The sequence below is a fragment of the Rhincodon typus genome, chromosome 11 (genome assembly GCF_021869965.1).
Source record: "Rhincodon typus isolate 14 chromosome 11, sRhiTyp1.1, whole genome shotgun sequence".
NCBI lineage: Eukaryota > Metazoa > Chordata > Chondrichthyes > Orectolobiformes > Rhincodontidae > Rhincodon > Rhincodon typus.
In genome coordinates this window covers 62,450,328-62,466,451 of record NC_063342.1, presented here as the reverse complement: position 1 = coordinate 62,466,451, position 16,124 = coordinate 62,450,328, and the positions used below count along the sequence as shown (strand labels likewise).

Below are 16,124 nucleotides of genomic sequence, written 5' to 3'. Positions count from 1 at the left end.
CCATAGATCCTGTTAATGTTTTGGGGACCTGGGTTCCAATACTGCCATGGCAGATCACCATTTGAATTCAACAGTTTTCTGGAATTAGGAGTCAATTGATGACCATAAAACCATTGTCGAGCATCAAGGAAAAATCCATCTGGTCCACTAATGTCCTTTAGGGAAAGAAACTGTTGTCTTTACCTAGTCTGGCCTACATATGACAACAGACCCACAGCAATGAACTTAACTGCTCTCTGGGCAGTTAGGGGTGGGTAATAAATACTGGACTGGCCAGTGATGCCCAGATCTCATGAATGAAGGAAAAGAATTCCTACTCCATAGAAATTAAATTTAAAGGGCATACTTTCTAAAAGAGAGTGCCCAGCCAGTCAGACATGTGTTTGGTAAAACAACATTTTTATTCAGTTTTTGAAAGGTCTGATCAAATGACTGGTTGAAATTTGAATTATTACTTTGGACAACTATGTATTTACATTTCAATGTTAAAATTCCATCCTAATGACTCCTGGAAGGACGTCAGACACTGTCTCTTGCAGTAATCACGAGATTTTTATGAAATCCAGGCAAAGCAGATGAACTTACATGCTTGAGGGATGTGAGGTTGCAACTTTAAAGCTTAGCACCTATAGAAATGGAATCAGAAGCAAAAAGTATTTGTAATGAGACAAACTGCATCACAGCTGCAACAAGTAAATTAGTATCACAAAATAAAAAATAACACGATACTGCAACGAATGAGAACGATTAGTATTTGAAGCTGCTTGTAAGCCCATATCACCCACACATTTTCATGATAAATCTTTACCCATGAATTTTTGTTGTGTGCATGTATCACACATTGAAATCAAAGGCCCAGATATTCTGATTACCATCATAACCAATTTGAACCCAGGAGTTAGAGTAGGTTACTAATCTCCTAACTTTACGTAAGTAACCATTAATCATAAGTAAGTAATGTGGAACCCTTCATATTCTGCAGAGGCTTGTTCCTGACACAGGGGAAGTACCCCGCAGAATCTTCCGATTTTCAGGGAATTCCCATGGAATCAACTGCATCGGGTTTCTGCATGGTCCCAATGTACAAATCCAGTCCTCATTGCTCCAATGACTCCGTGGCCATTAGAATATCTGGGCTAAAGTGTTTATCAAGCTTTCTAGAAATAAAAAGACATGCACTTATATAGGCACAAAATATTGTGGATGCTAAAATCTGATATCAGAAGAGGAGTGGCACTGGACTTGAAATGCTAACGCCGCTTCTCTCTTGACAGATGCTGTGAGACCTGCTGAGTATCTCCAGCATTCTCGGTGTACACATTAATGTAGCTTTGTTCAGGACCTCAGTAGTTCCTGACCTGTTTTACAGCTGAAGTTTAACTACTGTTGCCACACAAAAACAATGTGATAACGATCAAATGACCTGCTTCAGTGTTGATAATGAAGTGATAAACATCAACCAGGATTCTAAAAGAACTCACCTACACTTAGTGCATTGTGAGCTTTGTTTTGCTTCCCTAAGATAGCAAACTGCACTTTGGTTTCATGTCTTATCTGAAAGACTGTATCATTGATATTGTGGCATTTCCTCAGTATTGCACTGAAGCATCAGCCTTGAATTTGTGCTTAAGTGTTTGGAGTGGGATTTGTACCCAGACCTCTACACTCAAAACTGTAATGTCACTGTTGAACTGCAGCTAAATCTTTAAGAAATCTAACCTGCAAGCAATGCTCTCTCTAAGCTGCACACGCCAATCACCATGCTGATGCATTGACCTCCAGTTTCGGAAATTGATACAGACTTCAGATGTTCACAAATTGAGGAAGTAATTTAGAGGGAGTATTGTCTGTGAAGATTTCAAGTGAAAATGATTGTTCTGACTGGATGCGTGAGGTACAAGTCCAGCCTTTTTGAATTCTTCAACCATAACATTAGGGGATCTTGCAGCAAAAAAAGAGCTTTGGTGAACCAACGAAGCCATTGGGGATTTGTTCTACTTCCATAAAACTTGGCTTTTGTTTTGTTTATTTCTACAGTAAAGAAGTGTTAGTTGCTGCAGTTTTCCATTTTGGAAATTTGGTCTATCCGATTTTATTAGCCTAATTAACAGCAACTAGAATGATCCAGGCTCGCCTGCAATAATGCTCAACAACAGTTCGATCTTTACATAGCTCAGGTAATGAGGCTGAATGAATGGTGAACTGAACAGAACAGAAAATTTGTACAGCCCAATTCACTGGCCCAGTTATTTTGAATAACTGGTGTATAAATGCATGGTAATGAAAGCAAAACATTTTCCTTTTATATATTTATAACCTCTGGGTTTTGAAATCAAAATCAGAAACTGCAAAATGTATTTTGTTTCGATGATGTGTTTTGTCTGCTTGCGTAGTTTGAATAGAAAATGATATTTACATTAACTTCCTGGGAAATTCTCACAGTAGCAGAGAATTCATGTAAAAAATATCAAACACTAAGGTTCTCCATTTTCCTTGAAGAAAACCAGGATATACAGTTGAGTAGCATATTGAGGTTTTGGGCAAGTTACAGCCCATTTGTTTGAAGGGCCTGAGGTTGGAGCTATGCTCAACAGTCTAAAACATAAGTCAGTGGTCTGTTCATAGGCTGGTGATTGGTCACAGCAAAGAGGTGGGGTTGCTTTGTCACTGAGGTGGTCCTTTGCCCAAGTCCTCTCTCATTCACCAACACAGCAAAATCCTTGCTGAACAGAACCTTTGTTGCCTTGTCATTGAACTGGCTCCAATCAGAGTAGGTTATTTCTGACGTGGCTGTTTTAATTCCCCCAACACCCTGCATAACCAAAACAGGGAAAGAAAACAACTAGCTACATGATTTTCTTAGAAAACTCATTTATGAGACTTGTAAGCAACAACAAATTTAAAACAAAATCTTCACTATTGGTTTTGTATGTTTTTATTTGGGGAGTAGTGGAGCAAAGGAAAGATAAAATGGTTTTAGCTTGTCTGTGGTCCTTCCACTGCTGATCCTATTATCATTAGAGTGAAGCAACTGGCAACATCGCTTTGGAATCTGAGTTAAAGAATTATAGCTTTGCAGGTGGAAGCCCATTCAACATATGGTGGCTCAGTGGTTAGCACTGCTACCTCACAGCACCAGGGACCCGGGTTTGATTCCAGCCTTGGGCGATCGTTTGGGTGGAGTTTGCATGTTTTCCCCGTGAGTGCGTGTGTTTCCTCCCACAGACCAAATGCTTGCATGTTGGGTGGATTGGCCATGTTAAATTGCCCTGGGGGTGTTCAGGGATGTGCAGGCTAGGTGGGTTAGCCATGGGAAATGTGGGTTTATGGGGATGGGGTTGGTTGGGGGGTGGGGGGGGGGGTGTGTTGGGTCTGGGTGGGATGCTCTTCAGAGTGTCAGTGCAGACTTGACAGGCTGAATGGCTTCTTTCTGCACTACAGAGATTCTATGATAGCATTTTTGTCTCTCTCCATTTTGGAAAAAAATATTGAAATAGTTCTACTTCCCCGGTCTTTGCTTGTCACTGCTGCAGTATTTTTTCTTCTCATGTACACACCTCATTCCCTTTTGAAAGCTACAATTGCACCACTCTTTCTGACATTGCTTCCTAGATAATAGCATGACCATAAAATCAACAAGCTGCTGCCTGTTATTTTATTAAATCTCATTCAAATAACATTGGACTTAGATACTTATCTTACGAGTTATACACACCATTTACATTGGGGTGACAGGAGTAGTCGCGGACTGGAAAAAACGGGGAGGTGGACTGTAAGGAGTTGTTGGAAGTTGAGGACAGAGACATGCCTTGGACTAGAGGTTGTAGCTTCTTTGTCTTCTTTGTTGCTGTTATGCACCAATCTGTAGGATAATCAACAGTGCTCTTTTAAAACATGGATCCTTGCTTTACCACAAAATCATTTGTAAAATGCTTCCCATTCCTTTTTTAAAACTTTACGAATTTTCATTAAAGTAATTTTGCCTTTGGAGAATGGTGTGAAATGGTGTAGTACCCACCATCTACTAAAACATTGAGAGCAATGTCTAATGGATGAATGAATTGTTGTTGTGTGTTTTACATTATTATCCTGGTTCAAAATTACACCTTTGATTCTTTGACATACTGAAGATTGAGACAATTACTGTTTTGCTATTACCAGGTAAAGCACATGAAAAATCAACCCCATGGCATTTGAGCCAAGTAAAAGATAGGTTTAGATGCCAATAGACCTGCTGCATCATCAAAATGGTTTCTTCTATTTAGATTTTCAGTATTTGCATTTTAAAGGGTCGGAGGTGAGAAATTGTTTTAAATTTGGAAGATAGGCACCTGCTGGAAGTGGAAGAATTTAAGGAGTATTTCTATTTACATTGCGCTGCTGGACAGCAAATAATCAACCAGTTGCTCATTTCAATTTCCAGGTTTAGCATCTAATGGCTAAAACATTCTGGTAAAGTGCAAAGGCAGTATGTTAGATGAGTGTTGTTCTCTTTAATACTTTACTAAATAAATGAGTACAAAACATGGTGAGAGGAGTGGCTATCATGAAATAGATCTTCTTGTTTACGTGGAGTTTATTGCACTGGCTTCTTTTCACACGTTTTTTCTAAGTGTCTGCCTTCTGCAAAGTTCACCCTCTGAGCTAATGGATTTAATTCTTTCACAGTGCTAAAGAATTCCATAAAGGTGAGGCTGTTTGAAAAAAAAGAGTTGTATGCAAGGCCTGGCATTGAGTGTTAATCTAGAAGTTTCAATTTTTACTTCTTTGGTGAATTCTATAGCTATTGCTTAGTTTGATACATGTGGTATTGGGCTACTATATGAAATAAATGAAATAAAATGCCCCTTCCTATACTTGGGGAAACTGAGGTTACATAGCATTTTCAATCACCCACTGATACACCATTCCACTGAGGGGTCCATCCAGTCGGGTTGGTTGACCTGTAATTGTGAATACGCCCCTAGCTGCTTTTTTAAACATTATCTCACCTGAATTTTCAGGCAACATCAACTTGCCACAGCATAAATACCTCCTCCATACTTTCTGGACATTTTCTTTGATTACACAATGAAAAATGAAGATGAAGGCTCCTGCACAAATTAAAAAGAAAAGAATGGAATCATTTCTTAATTCCTAGGATGTCCTCATTCAACTGAGGCAGTAAAACAAATGGAAGTTGGTACCTTGCAGAGTGTTGAAGATGGCGAAGAGGTACATAAATGGAAGGTTTACTGGGCCCCATGCAAAGAAGGCAAATCCCCATGTGATTCCAAATAAGAATGTGAGGCTGGCCACACTTCTGATGTTTTGTAACACGCTCTTCTGTGCATTCTGATGGTGCTGCTTGCTTTTTATTTGACAGAATTGAGTCAACACCACAATAAACATGCTAAGGTTCACAAGGAACATTATACAGAAATACCCTACTGCGGCAACATAAAAAGTTGTGTCATTGTTGATCCAGCAGCTAAAAAGCAGGAGGAAAGAACAAAAAGAATTAAAAGATGGTCTTAAAATCCGAGACATATTTTTTATTTGCACAAAAGAACAAAAATTGATATTTGTGTCGGACCTTTAATGAAACTCTCCATCCCAAGAGGATGCATAGGAATGCATTCAAGAAATGTAACATCAAACTACATAACAAGCCTATTACAGCATTTGATTCCATGTTTCCCAATGTCATTGAGCTATCATCACTAGAGTAGGTCCAGCAAGAAGATCAATCATTTATGAGATAACAACACAGAGATTTGTCTCCCAGCTCACATGACTGTCCAACAATGCATCACGACTGAATCTGATCATTCACCCATGCAATGATGCTGTGAACAGAAATCAGGAATGGCTGCCCAAATATAATTATTTTCTTTTCTTAGCTCAGGGAACTGAAGCCAATGTGTTCACCCAGAACTAGCAGTTTGCCTCTCCCATCGCAAACCTAACCTTAACTCATCCAAGGGTCACAAAACCTGTTTTGGTTCTGGCACAACACTTGTCTCTCTTAATTTTTACAGGTAGAGAAATACATGGTTGTGACTTCCATTTGGTAATTAGTGTTTGATACAGGTTCCTGATACTTAAAGCTCTGCACTGGGACCTTTGAAATTAGATAAAGCAAATTGAGGCAAACCACTAAAATTTGTATTCCTTGCATCTGTTTCCCTCACTTGATTAAGAATAAGTTGTAGATAAAGGGAACTGAATTGCTTAGCTAATTATAAGATAAAGCTTTTATAATATTGAATGTACATTAATTAATCTAATTTTCTATTGGACTAGTTAGTTCCCATAAATTTCAATATCCTAACTAAAAATTAAATTAAATAATAATAAACCAGAAGGGGCATGTTCCAACATGTGATATAACAAGGTGTAGAGCTGGATGAACACAGCAGGCCAAGCAGCATCAGAGGAGCAGGAAAGCTGATGTTTCGGGTCTAAAAATATTCTGAAGAAGGGTCCAGACCCAAAACGTCAGCTTTCCTGCTCCTTTGATGCTGCTTAGCCTGCTGTATTCATCTAGCTGTACACCTTGTTATCTCAGATTCTCCAGCATCGGCAGTTCCTACTATCTCATGTTCCAACATGTACTGTGTTACAAGGTTATTAATGCATCCTTTGTAAATGCATTCGCAAATTCATACATGCAGCATGGAGAAAATTTTTCACAAGAGCACATGATAACTAGACAAAAATAATACTTGTGTTGCTATTTGTCTGAAATTAAAAGTTACCATTCAACAACCTTCCAACAGAACAAGAGCTGTTGAAATTCATGCATGCACACTTACAATTCATCCAAAGTAGTGTTGGTTTTCCTTCCATAAGGTCCAAGTCCATAGTTGTGACGTCCCATGGCACCAGTACCAAGTATAATGGCTACCACTACAATGGGGATGCCTATTTCAAACAGGGAGTTGAAAGCTATTATGAAGCTGTTCCTATAATTCTCAGTTGTTCAGCAGAAGTTTAGGCCAAGTACTTCAATAACAATTCTATTCTGAACAGTGAATTATTTTGCAAATCATTCTTGAAATAAGCTAAAAATAATTCATTAAACACAGTACATCTATTTGAAGCTCTGTACATAGAACAAAAGGCTGTCATGCAGCATCAAGCCACTCCTATTCATAGAAATCTATTGGGACATTTCTGAAGAAGGGTCTAGACCCGAGACGTCACCTTTCCTGCTCCTCTGATGCTGCTTGGCCTGCTGTGTTCATCCAGCTCTACACTTTGTTATCTCTAAATGCAGTGCTTTTTTTAAAAATAAGAATTGATATCATTGTTAGGTTTCAGTACTATGAGTTTAAGGGAAAGCAGTATAATTAAAGATGTAATTTGACCTCTTCTGAATCTGCTGTCAGCTTCTGGGTGACAAAAGTGTTAAAGATGAAAGTTGGGGGGCAATTATTTTACTGAGAATAATGTGCAACATCTTCACATTTGTAGACAATTGCAAAAGCATTTATACTGACAGTACTGTAATTCCAAAGACCTGGTAGAAATGTCAGGTTTTGTAAAATTTACACATCAAACTGTCAATATAATTTCAGGAGAGAATGAAATTGGGAGTCTAAAGGTAAGCTAATTGGCATTTCTACCTGGCTAGAAGACTATGTTATTCATATTACCTTGGCACTGTGCTGAGAGAGGGGAAGAGTCCATAGAAAGTCAATTGTAAGATTGAGTTGCAGGCTTTCCTAAAACTATTACTGAACCTCACAGACATTGTGCAAAGATTTGAGAAGAAGAGAGCAGGAGATTGAAACAAACAGCCTGTATTGTTCACCATGCAGTTTGTGGTCAGAAACTCACACCCAGATTGAAAAACCTCATTTGTGTGGATTTGAATGAGACTCGAATATTTGTGCTACTTTGGTTCAGGGCAGGGATGTCCAGAGTAACCTTCACTGTGCAAGTTCATTCAGGATCTAGAAGTTACCTGGCTATGAAAGGAAGAAGGAACAACTAAAGAAGCCAGCTGGTGTTAAGAATCACTTTGGACTGGCCCTAGGATAATAGCCTGGACTATTCTCTGTCCCATATGGTATAGTGGAATTTTTGTCTTTTTTTTGCTGGTCATTCAGTCAGTCAATGGCTTCATGGAAAGGAAATCATGTCTGCCAATTTATCAGAGTTTTTTAAGGACATCTCAACTAGAATGGATAGAGGGAAACCAGTAGAAGTGTTGTATTTGGATTTCCAGAAAACTCTTGACAAGGTACGTCACAAAAGGTTAAGTCATAAGATCAGAGCGCATGGCATTGGAGGGAGCACATTAGCATAGATAGAGAATTGGTTAACGGGCAGGAAACCGTGAATAGGGATATAGGGTTCTCTTTCAGATTGGCAACCTGTAACCAGTGGGATTCCACAGGGATCAGAACTTGGACGCCAACTTTTTACAATCTATACTAGTGATTTGGAGGAAGGAAGCAAACATACTGAAGCCAAATTTGTAGATGACACAAAAGTAGTTGGAGGAGGACGCAAACAATTTACAGGGAGATATTGACATGTTAACTAAGTAGGCCAAAAAGTGTAATATGGGGAAACATGAAGTTGTTCATTTTGGAAGCGTGAACAAAAGAACAGTCTTATTTAAATGGAGAAAAGCTGCAGAGAGCTTCAGCACAAAGGGACTGGAGGGTATTTGTACATAAAACACAGAAAGCTAGCACTCAGGTACAGCAGGTAATCAGGAAGGCTAATGGAATGTTGGCCTTTATTTCAAAGGGATTAGGTGTATGAGAGTGCTGAAGTCGTACAGCAATTGTACAAGGTGCTGGTGAGATCATGTCTGGAGAACATTTTTGGTACCCTTATTTAAGAAAAGATATTATTTAATTGGAGGCAATTCAGAGAAGGTTTAATTGAATGACCCTAGAATAGAGGGATTGTCTTATGAGAAAAGGCTAAATAGGTTTGGATGCTACTCACTGGAGTTTAGAAGAATGAGAGTTAATCTCATTGAAACAAATAGGATTCCTGAGGGGCTTGAGAGGGCAAATGCTGAGAGAATATTTCCCCTCATGAGTGTGTCTAGGACCAGAAGGCATAGTCTCAGAATAAAGGGCGCCAATTTAAGACTGAGATAAGGAGAAGTTTCTTCTCAGAGTTGAGAGTTGTTGGAATTCATTGCAACATAAAGCTGTGGGGGCAGATTTCTTGTGTACGTTTAAGGCTGAGAAAGATAGATTCTTGATCAGTTGGGGAATCAAGAGTTGGAGGGAAAGAGCAGGAAAGTGGATGTGAGGAATGTTGGATCAGCCATGATCCTATCGAATGGTGGACCAGGCTCGAGAGGCTGAACAGCGTACTCCCGTTCTTATTTTTTATGGTCTTATGATGTGTGGTGCATTCACAATACTGTACCTTCGTAGTTGTAGACTACACCTATGCATCATATTGTGGCCTTTGTTGATTCCATGCACAACAAAGTTCATTTCAAGTTAAATACTATAGCACCTTTAAAGGCACCATTTTAATAATAACACTTGACAATATAAAATTGAAGACACTACACCGTAAAGCAACCAGATTCTTTCAAAGCCGTACAACTTGGACCAGAATCCCACTCAAATATCATGGAATAGTTTGCTGGTGTTGCATAACACCAGCCTTGACTGTTATCATTGAGGTCAACAGAAGTCACAATTATTTGAAGGAAAGAGGTGGCAGCTAAGATGGAAAAGGAGTGCAGTATAGGGGTGTCTATGTGTTCCAAATGTTTCAAGTTTTAAAGGATTTTTTTGGGAATAAATAAAGGGCTGTAATATTCATAGCCTGGGATTGGTTAGCGGACCTTTACCTGATGGAGCAGCAGAATGATTTAATTGGTGGACATAACCTTAAGTTAGAAAGCAATGTACTGGCCAGTTTTGCAATTTCTGACTGCCTTGCATTGATCTCCCCACTGTTCATGAACAAGTAAGTGGACATTGACTGAAGACAGGAGTGGGATCTGTGCTGATGCCTCCCATTTGTGAATAACATTTCAATCCTCAGCTGCAGAATGGACACTGAGGCACATTGCTTTTTTTCTTCCTGAAGCCCTGGATGTTCTAGAGCTCATTAGATCCCAAATAATGCGTACATTAATTAGAAGGGTCCGACACAATACTCCTGTGTTCATTGTCAACACAACAGGTTTGTATGTGACACTTTCTTATAGGGAAATCTGCAAAGCTTACTCACCCCAACCAAGAATGCAGAATTTCAATATGTATCTGCGCACATAAGTGTTGAAGACTTTAACTAGAGCCAGGTACATGTGGAGAGCCTCAAGACTCATCCAGGTGAAGGAGGCCAACAGGAAATAATGGAGCAAGGCAGCTACAACGATACATAAGCCCTCTATACGATAGACAGAAATCCAGGAATCAATGAGGAAAACCATATTGAGGAACAGCAGGGCTGTACAAAGGTTTATCAGGATTTTTGAGGGGTAATCTCTCCGAAGTTTTCTAAAAGAAAACACAAAGTTATCAGATATTAGTCATTCAATCATTTGTGATCTCATTTCCATTAGTTATTGCGTGGGATTTAAACGTAGGCTGAGTAGGTAGCTAGATTAGAGCACATCAAATAGAACTTTATTTCTGCATGACAGAAGGTCAGTTATTATATGCATCTTCCAATATGTATTAAACTATTATTAACCAACTCATAGAGATAGTAGGAACTGCAGATGCTGGAGAATCTGAAATAACAAGGTGTAGAGCTGGATGAACACAGCAGGCCAAACAGCATTAGAGGAGCAGGAAGCTGACGTTTCGGGGGTCTAGGCCTGAAACGTCAGCCTTCCTGCTCCTCTGATGCTGTTTGGCCTGCTGTGTTCATCCAGCTCTACACCTTGTTATCTCTTAACCATATCATGTTTTGAATAGCTTACAGATATCCTTATAAATTTGAGGTCAGACTGCTGATGGGAAGGTTTATCTTGGCAAGCAGTTATCAGCACGTTGCAGGCATGCTGCCCACAAATGTCCTTCCATTAATCCTATCAATGTACTCCCAATCTCCTCACCAGCAGATGGGGGCAAATAACTTCAGAAAAAGCTCCTTTCTCATCACTTTTAATGTATACATCATTCCACCTTTAGTGCAGTTTCACACTTCATATTTAACACCATGGTAGTTAGATTTAGAATGGCACTTGTTAACATGTACCATTTAATGAACTGAGTCAATAGAAGGCAATTGTGTTGCCAAATGCTTTCTGTACTTTGCAATGTCACAGAATATCCACTTCTGCCGGAAGCGGGGAGGAGAAGGAAACAAATTACTCTAATTGAACTTTGTGACTTCTTAGTATTTTTGTATAATTTTTCTCTGCTGATTTTAATTGCCTTACTTTCCTCACTGCTAGCCCCTAGGTCACCCTATATTCCTGGTAGGCAACTTGTGTCTAACAGGCTCAAAATATCTGTTCAATGTCTCTGCTATTTCCTCATTCCAAATAATTTCTCCTGACTCTGCCTGTAAGGGATCAAAATTTACTTTAGCTAGTATCCTCCTTTGTATACCTGGAAAGCTCTCACAATCAGGTTTTATTTTCTTGACTAGATGAATTTCATTCAATTCTTTTTTTATTTCATTTTTATCAATATTTTGGTGGCCATGATGATTTCTAAAATCCCCCCAGTCTCCAAACTTCCGACTATATTTTGCAATATGATAAGCCTCTTCTTCTGCTATATTACACTTAACCTGTTTAGTGAGCCATGGGAGGATATCTCTTGAGCTTTTGTTTTTAATTTGAATTGTTTCTTCCAATGTTACTTACTGTTTATTTACATTACATTTTTAATCCATCTACCCAATCAACCTTCATCAGCTCTTCCCTCAGAATTACGCAGTTGGCTATGTTTCTGTTTAAAAATTCTCCAATCACAAAAGAGAATTTTAAAGTTAAATGGAATTCTGTTCTATTTCTCAGTGAATCTTAAACTATGAGAACACTAAGTAACTCTGCCTTGTTGCAAGGTATGAGACTAAAACTACTTCAGTTGGTTCCACAGGGCATTGTTCCAGAAAACTCTCATGGAAGCATTTTTACAAACTCAGCTGCCAGACTGTCTTGTACAATTTTGCAATGAAGACACTCCATATCTATTATTGCTTAGGGGACTTCAAATTTTGAAATTTTGTGGAAAGTGGTCCAGTGTCAGACTCACTTCAGGATCAATGACCAGCGGAAATCACACCAGTGCACTCCTCCACCCCAAGAGCTGCTGGCTAATCAGATCTTTGGATCCAGAGATTGAGGTGAGTGAGGTTGGAATGGGTGTCACAGGGAGGAGGTTTGGGAAGGAATAGGGGAACCCAGAAGCAAAGGCTAGGCTTGGGTTTCAGAGCCGACCATCACCACCCCAACCCCTCCCCCAACATTTGCAATTCTCAAAGCCTCAAGTCATTTTACTATGTTGACGCATGATACAAATGTAAGGTGTGATGTTATTCTGTGTCATCTTCAGAAAAAAGTGCCTTGAGAATGTTTTATATCCGCCTGATCAAGGAGACGGATTTTAACTCCTCTTTTAAACAGGAGCACATCTGACAATGTGCATTTCCTTTCAAACTGTGCTCAGCTCCTGCTGTGGATTGAAAACTTCAACCTTTTTAGAGATGTGAGCACTACTAAGGATGAAACCAACCCTGACAGTGATCAACAAACCCATGCCATATTACAGATGTAAAACAGGCCGGAAGCTGAGATTTGTTTCAAGTACATGTCACGCTGTGACAAGATGTTCTGGGCAAGGAATCTCTCAGCATTTAAGTTAATGATGGTTTATGACAAAGAAAGCAAACTTACTCAAAAACGAGATATGTCACCAAGGTCATAGCCAAGCAAATTGAAGAAAGGCCACATCCTATGTATGCAATGAAAGTAAGGATTCGCTCCTGGACAGGATCAGTTATAGGATCTCTGGAAATCGTCTACAAAAGCAACAAAATTGGAGGTTAGAAAATGATCCTGGAAACCTGGAATATAAAGCAGAAAGCTGCAAATGCTCTGCAGCTCAATTAGCACATGAAAGAGACAGAAAGATAAATGATGCACTGTCAGGTTATACTATATTGCTGACAAAAAAGAGACATTTCGTCAAAACTTTTCACCCTGTACTTATCAGGACAATTTACAATACCATTGCAATGAAAAATTCAATTACATTTTGTACATTTGTATATTGTCTGAGAAGAAAGTGCTGATTGGTAGACTCTGACTGATAGAGGAATTTTAATGGGCAATACACCAGCTTGATGATGAGTGACAGGTAATGGCTGTGCTTTGTTTAAATTGATTGGTCAATGCAGTGCCTTGAGAAATAAACCAAAGAATGGCTGTTGCAATTCTGTTTTGTTGGAACAGGCGTAATGTGTGTGCATGCTCTTTCTGGTGGCAAAGAACTTTTGGAATGCTTGTTTCATCTAATTAAATACAGCAAAGCAAAGTTACATGTTAAGTACCAACATGCTGAGAAATCGCGATCGGTGATATCAGTAGCTAAGCACTTAGCTTGTTCACCTCAGATTCCTCTATACATTGTACAAATTCAGGCATCAATATGCAGCACTGTAATACCATAGGCTGAATTTTACAGAGTCTGCCAAGCATTTTATTTGCTGTTGTGGGCATGAGGAGGCATGTAAAATATGTAGAGCTGCTAGTCCACCTCCTTCCCACCCACTCTCCACCTGAAATGCTAGGCAAATGAATGCCAAAATCTGCAGTCTGCCTGCCACTTTAAAAATTATTATTAATGGGCAATTTGCCAACTGACCTGAATATTACACACGCCACCGGTTAAAAAGTGGGAAGGAAGGGGTGTCAGGTGGATCCATCCTTTATGGGGGTTTCCTATGCATGTTGAACAAATTTCTACTCCTACCCCCACCCCTGGATGTTGCCATTCCTTTGTCATTTTCCTTTTCACCAACAAACCCACCCTTCAGCCCCCTGTACCCTTGGCTCGCTGATCTGGGTCTCACTGGGTGCAGATACAATGGCTGCCTACATCCTGTTTCTAAACCAGCAGTGGAATACACAGGAGATTCCTAAATCAAACACCTCAACAGCTACCAGTGCTCCTACCACTATTTATAAAGCTGGGAAGATGTCATCCTGTGACCCATCTTGGCAGATGGTATTCTTTGTGGATATGTTTAACTCAGGCATCTACAGTGCACGGAAAAACCTAGGTTTATGTTTACCCGCTGCTGGCTGGATTTCTCCGGACTTGGGGAAACCCAGCGGTGAAATGAAGGTGAGAGCTGCTACCCTCAGAAGAGGAGAACACTCTTTGGAGGCCAGGGAGCACAGGAGTTCCTCCCCAGGTTCTTAAGTGGATAGTCTGTCATTGTCACCAGGATCACGACCTCCCCCACAGCACAGACCTGATCCCAACCAACGGGTCTCTCGCACCACTTTCTTATTATCCCTGACTGTATTATTTTTCCTGCCAGCCAGTCTGCCTAGTTGGCCAGTTTCTGGGAGGGAAATGGAAGAAGAAAATGATCATCTGTTTCCAGTGTTGCATTCTGCAGGTCTGTTGTGTTCATGACCCCTGGTTTCCAAGGTGTTGGATGTGGGACCATGCACCACTCCCTTTCGTCTTCCTGATTTCCTATAATCACTGGGACTAGGATTCCTTACCCACTATACCCCACCTCTGTGAGTTCCATGTGTGGTCTGCATCATAAACAAGCAGCTGGAAGGGGGGGGTGCAGGAGGAAATGAATTACTCTAATCGAACTTTGTGACTTCTCCCTATTCTTGAATACTTTTTCTTTGCTGATTTTAATTACCTTAATTTCCTCACTACTAGCCCCGAGGTCACCCCATATTCCTGGTAGACAACTTGTGTCTAAAAGGCACAAAATATCTATTCAATGTCTGTGCTATTTCCTCATTCCAAATAATTTCTCCCGACTCTGCCTCTAAGGGACCAAAATTTGTTTTAGCTAGTATCCTCCTTCTTTATATACTTATAGCACACTCTCAATCAGTTTTATGTTCCTGACTAGAATACTCTCATTCAATTCTCTTTTTTGCTTTTAATCAATGTTTTGGTGGCCGTGATGATTTCTAAAATCCTCCCAATCTCTAAACTTACAACTATCCTTTGCAATATGATAAGCCTCTTTTTCTGCTATATTACATTTAACCTGTTTAGTAAGTCATGGGAGGATATCTCTCGAGCTTTTGTTTTTAAAGTAATGTATTTTTGCCAATAATTTTGAATCGTTTCACTCAATGCTTCCCTGTTGGGAGGGTGGGAGAAACCGAGAGCCATGACAGATTGCAGTTAGATTCCGTTTCGACTGTTGCATCATTTTATCAGGTTGCTAGAGACTGGGAGCCCCTGTTTGCAACTCTGGAGAACAGTGTGTACACAAGTTGACCTAAAAGAGGGGGCAGAAAAGAGGATTTAAGAAGGAAATTGAATTATAGAATCTCTACAGTGTGGAAACAGGCCATTCGGCCCATCGAGTCCACACCAACTCTCTAAGGAGCATCCCACCCAGACCCACTCCCCTACCCTATCCCTGTAATCCTACATTGCCCATGGCTAACCACTTAGTCTGCTCATCCCTCGGCACTATGGGCAATTTAGCGTGGCCAGTCCACTTCACGTGTACAACTTTAGACTGTGGGGAGAAACCGGACCACCCAGAGGAATTTCACACAGACATGGGGAGAACATGCAAACTCCACACAGACAGTTGCCTGAGGGTGGAATTGAACATGGATTCCTGGCGTTGTGAGGCAGCAGTGCTGACCACTGAGTCACCACCCCATACAAAGCACCCAGAGATTCCATATTAACTCTAGAATTTAATGCAAATGGAGTTTGACTTTGTCAAATAATATGGAGTACTGACTCTCAGGATGATGTAAAATACTTCATATGTTCCTGTTTAAACATGCTGTTTGATAACAAGTATTTTGAATTTAATATAATTAGAGAAACTTAATTGTTTTTAAGCACATGATCACACTGTAAGTATAAACTTGACAGTATATTTTCTGAGGAGGGCAAAGGTATTTTTAATGAGAATAGATAGACCATGCAGTGGTGACACAGATGTAAAGGGACAGTGATGGT

The 16,124-nt window shown here is 39.9% G+C and overlaps 1 protein-coding gene across 1 annotated transcript in view; it reads right to left on the bottom strand.

The window, feature by feature from the left end:
- Positions 1–382: 382 nt before the first annotated feature.
- LOC109929155 (adhesion G-protein coupled receptor G2-like) overlaps positions 383–16,124 on the bottom strand; it is a 51,160-nt gene continuing 35,418 nt past the window's right edge. The window contains exons 13-19 of the mRNA XM_048603304.1: positions 12,830–12,954; positions 10,207–10,475; positions 6,798–6,906; positions 5,187–5,470; positions 4,992–5,093; positions 3,716–3,862; positions 383–626 (exon numbers count right to left, since the gene is read on the bottom strand). Of these exons, the coding sequence (XP_048459261.1) occupies positions 613–626; positions 3,716–3,862; positions 4,992–5,093; positions 5,187–5,470; positions 6,798–6,906; positions 10,207–10,475; positions 12,830–12,954 (1,050 nt within the window). The 3' untranslated portion in view covers positions 383–612. The remainder of the gene's footprint in view (positions 627–3,715; positions 3,863–4,991; positions 5,094–5,186; positions 5,471–6,797; positions 6,907–10,206; positions 10,476–12,829; positions 12,955–16,124) is intronic.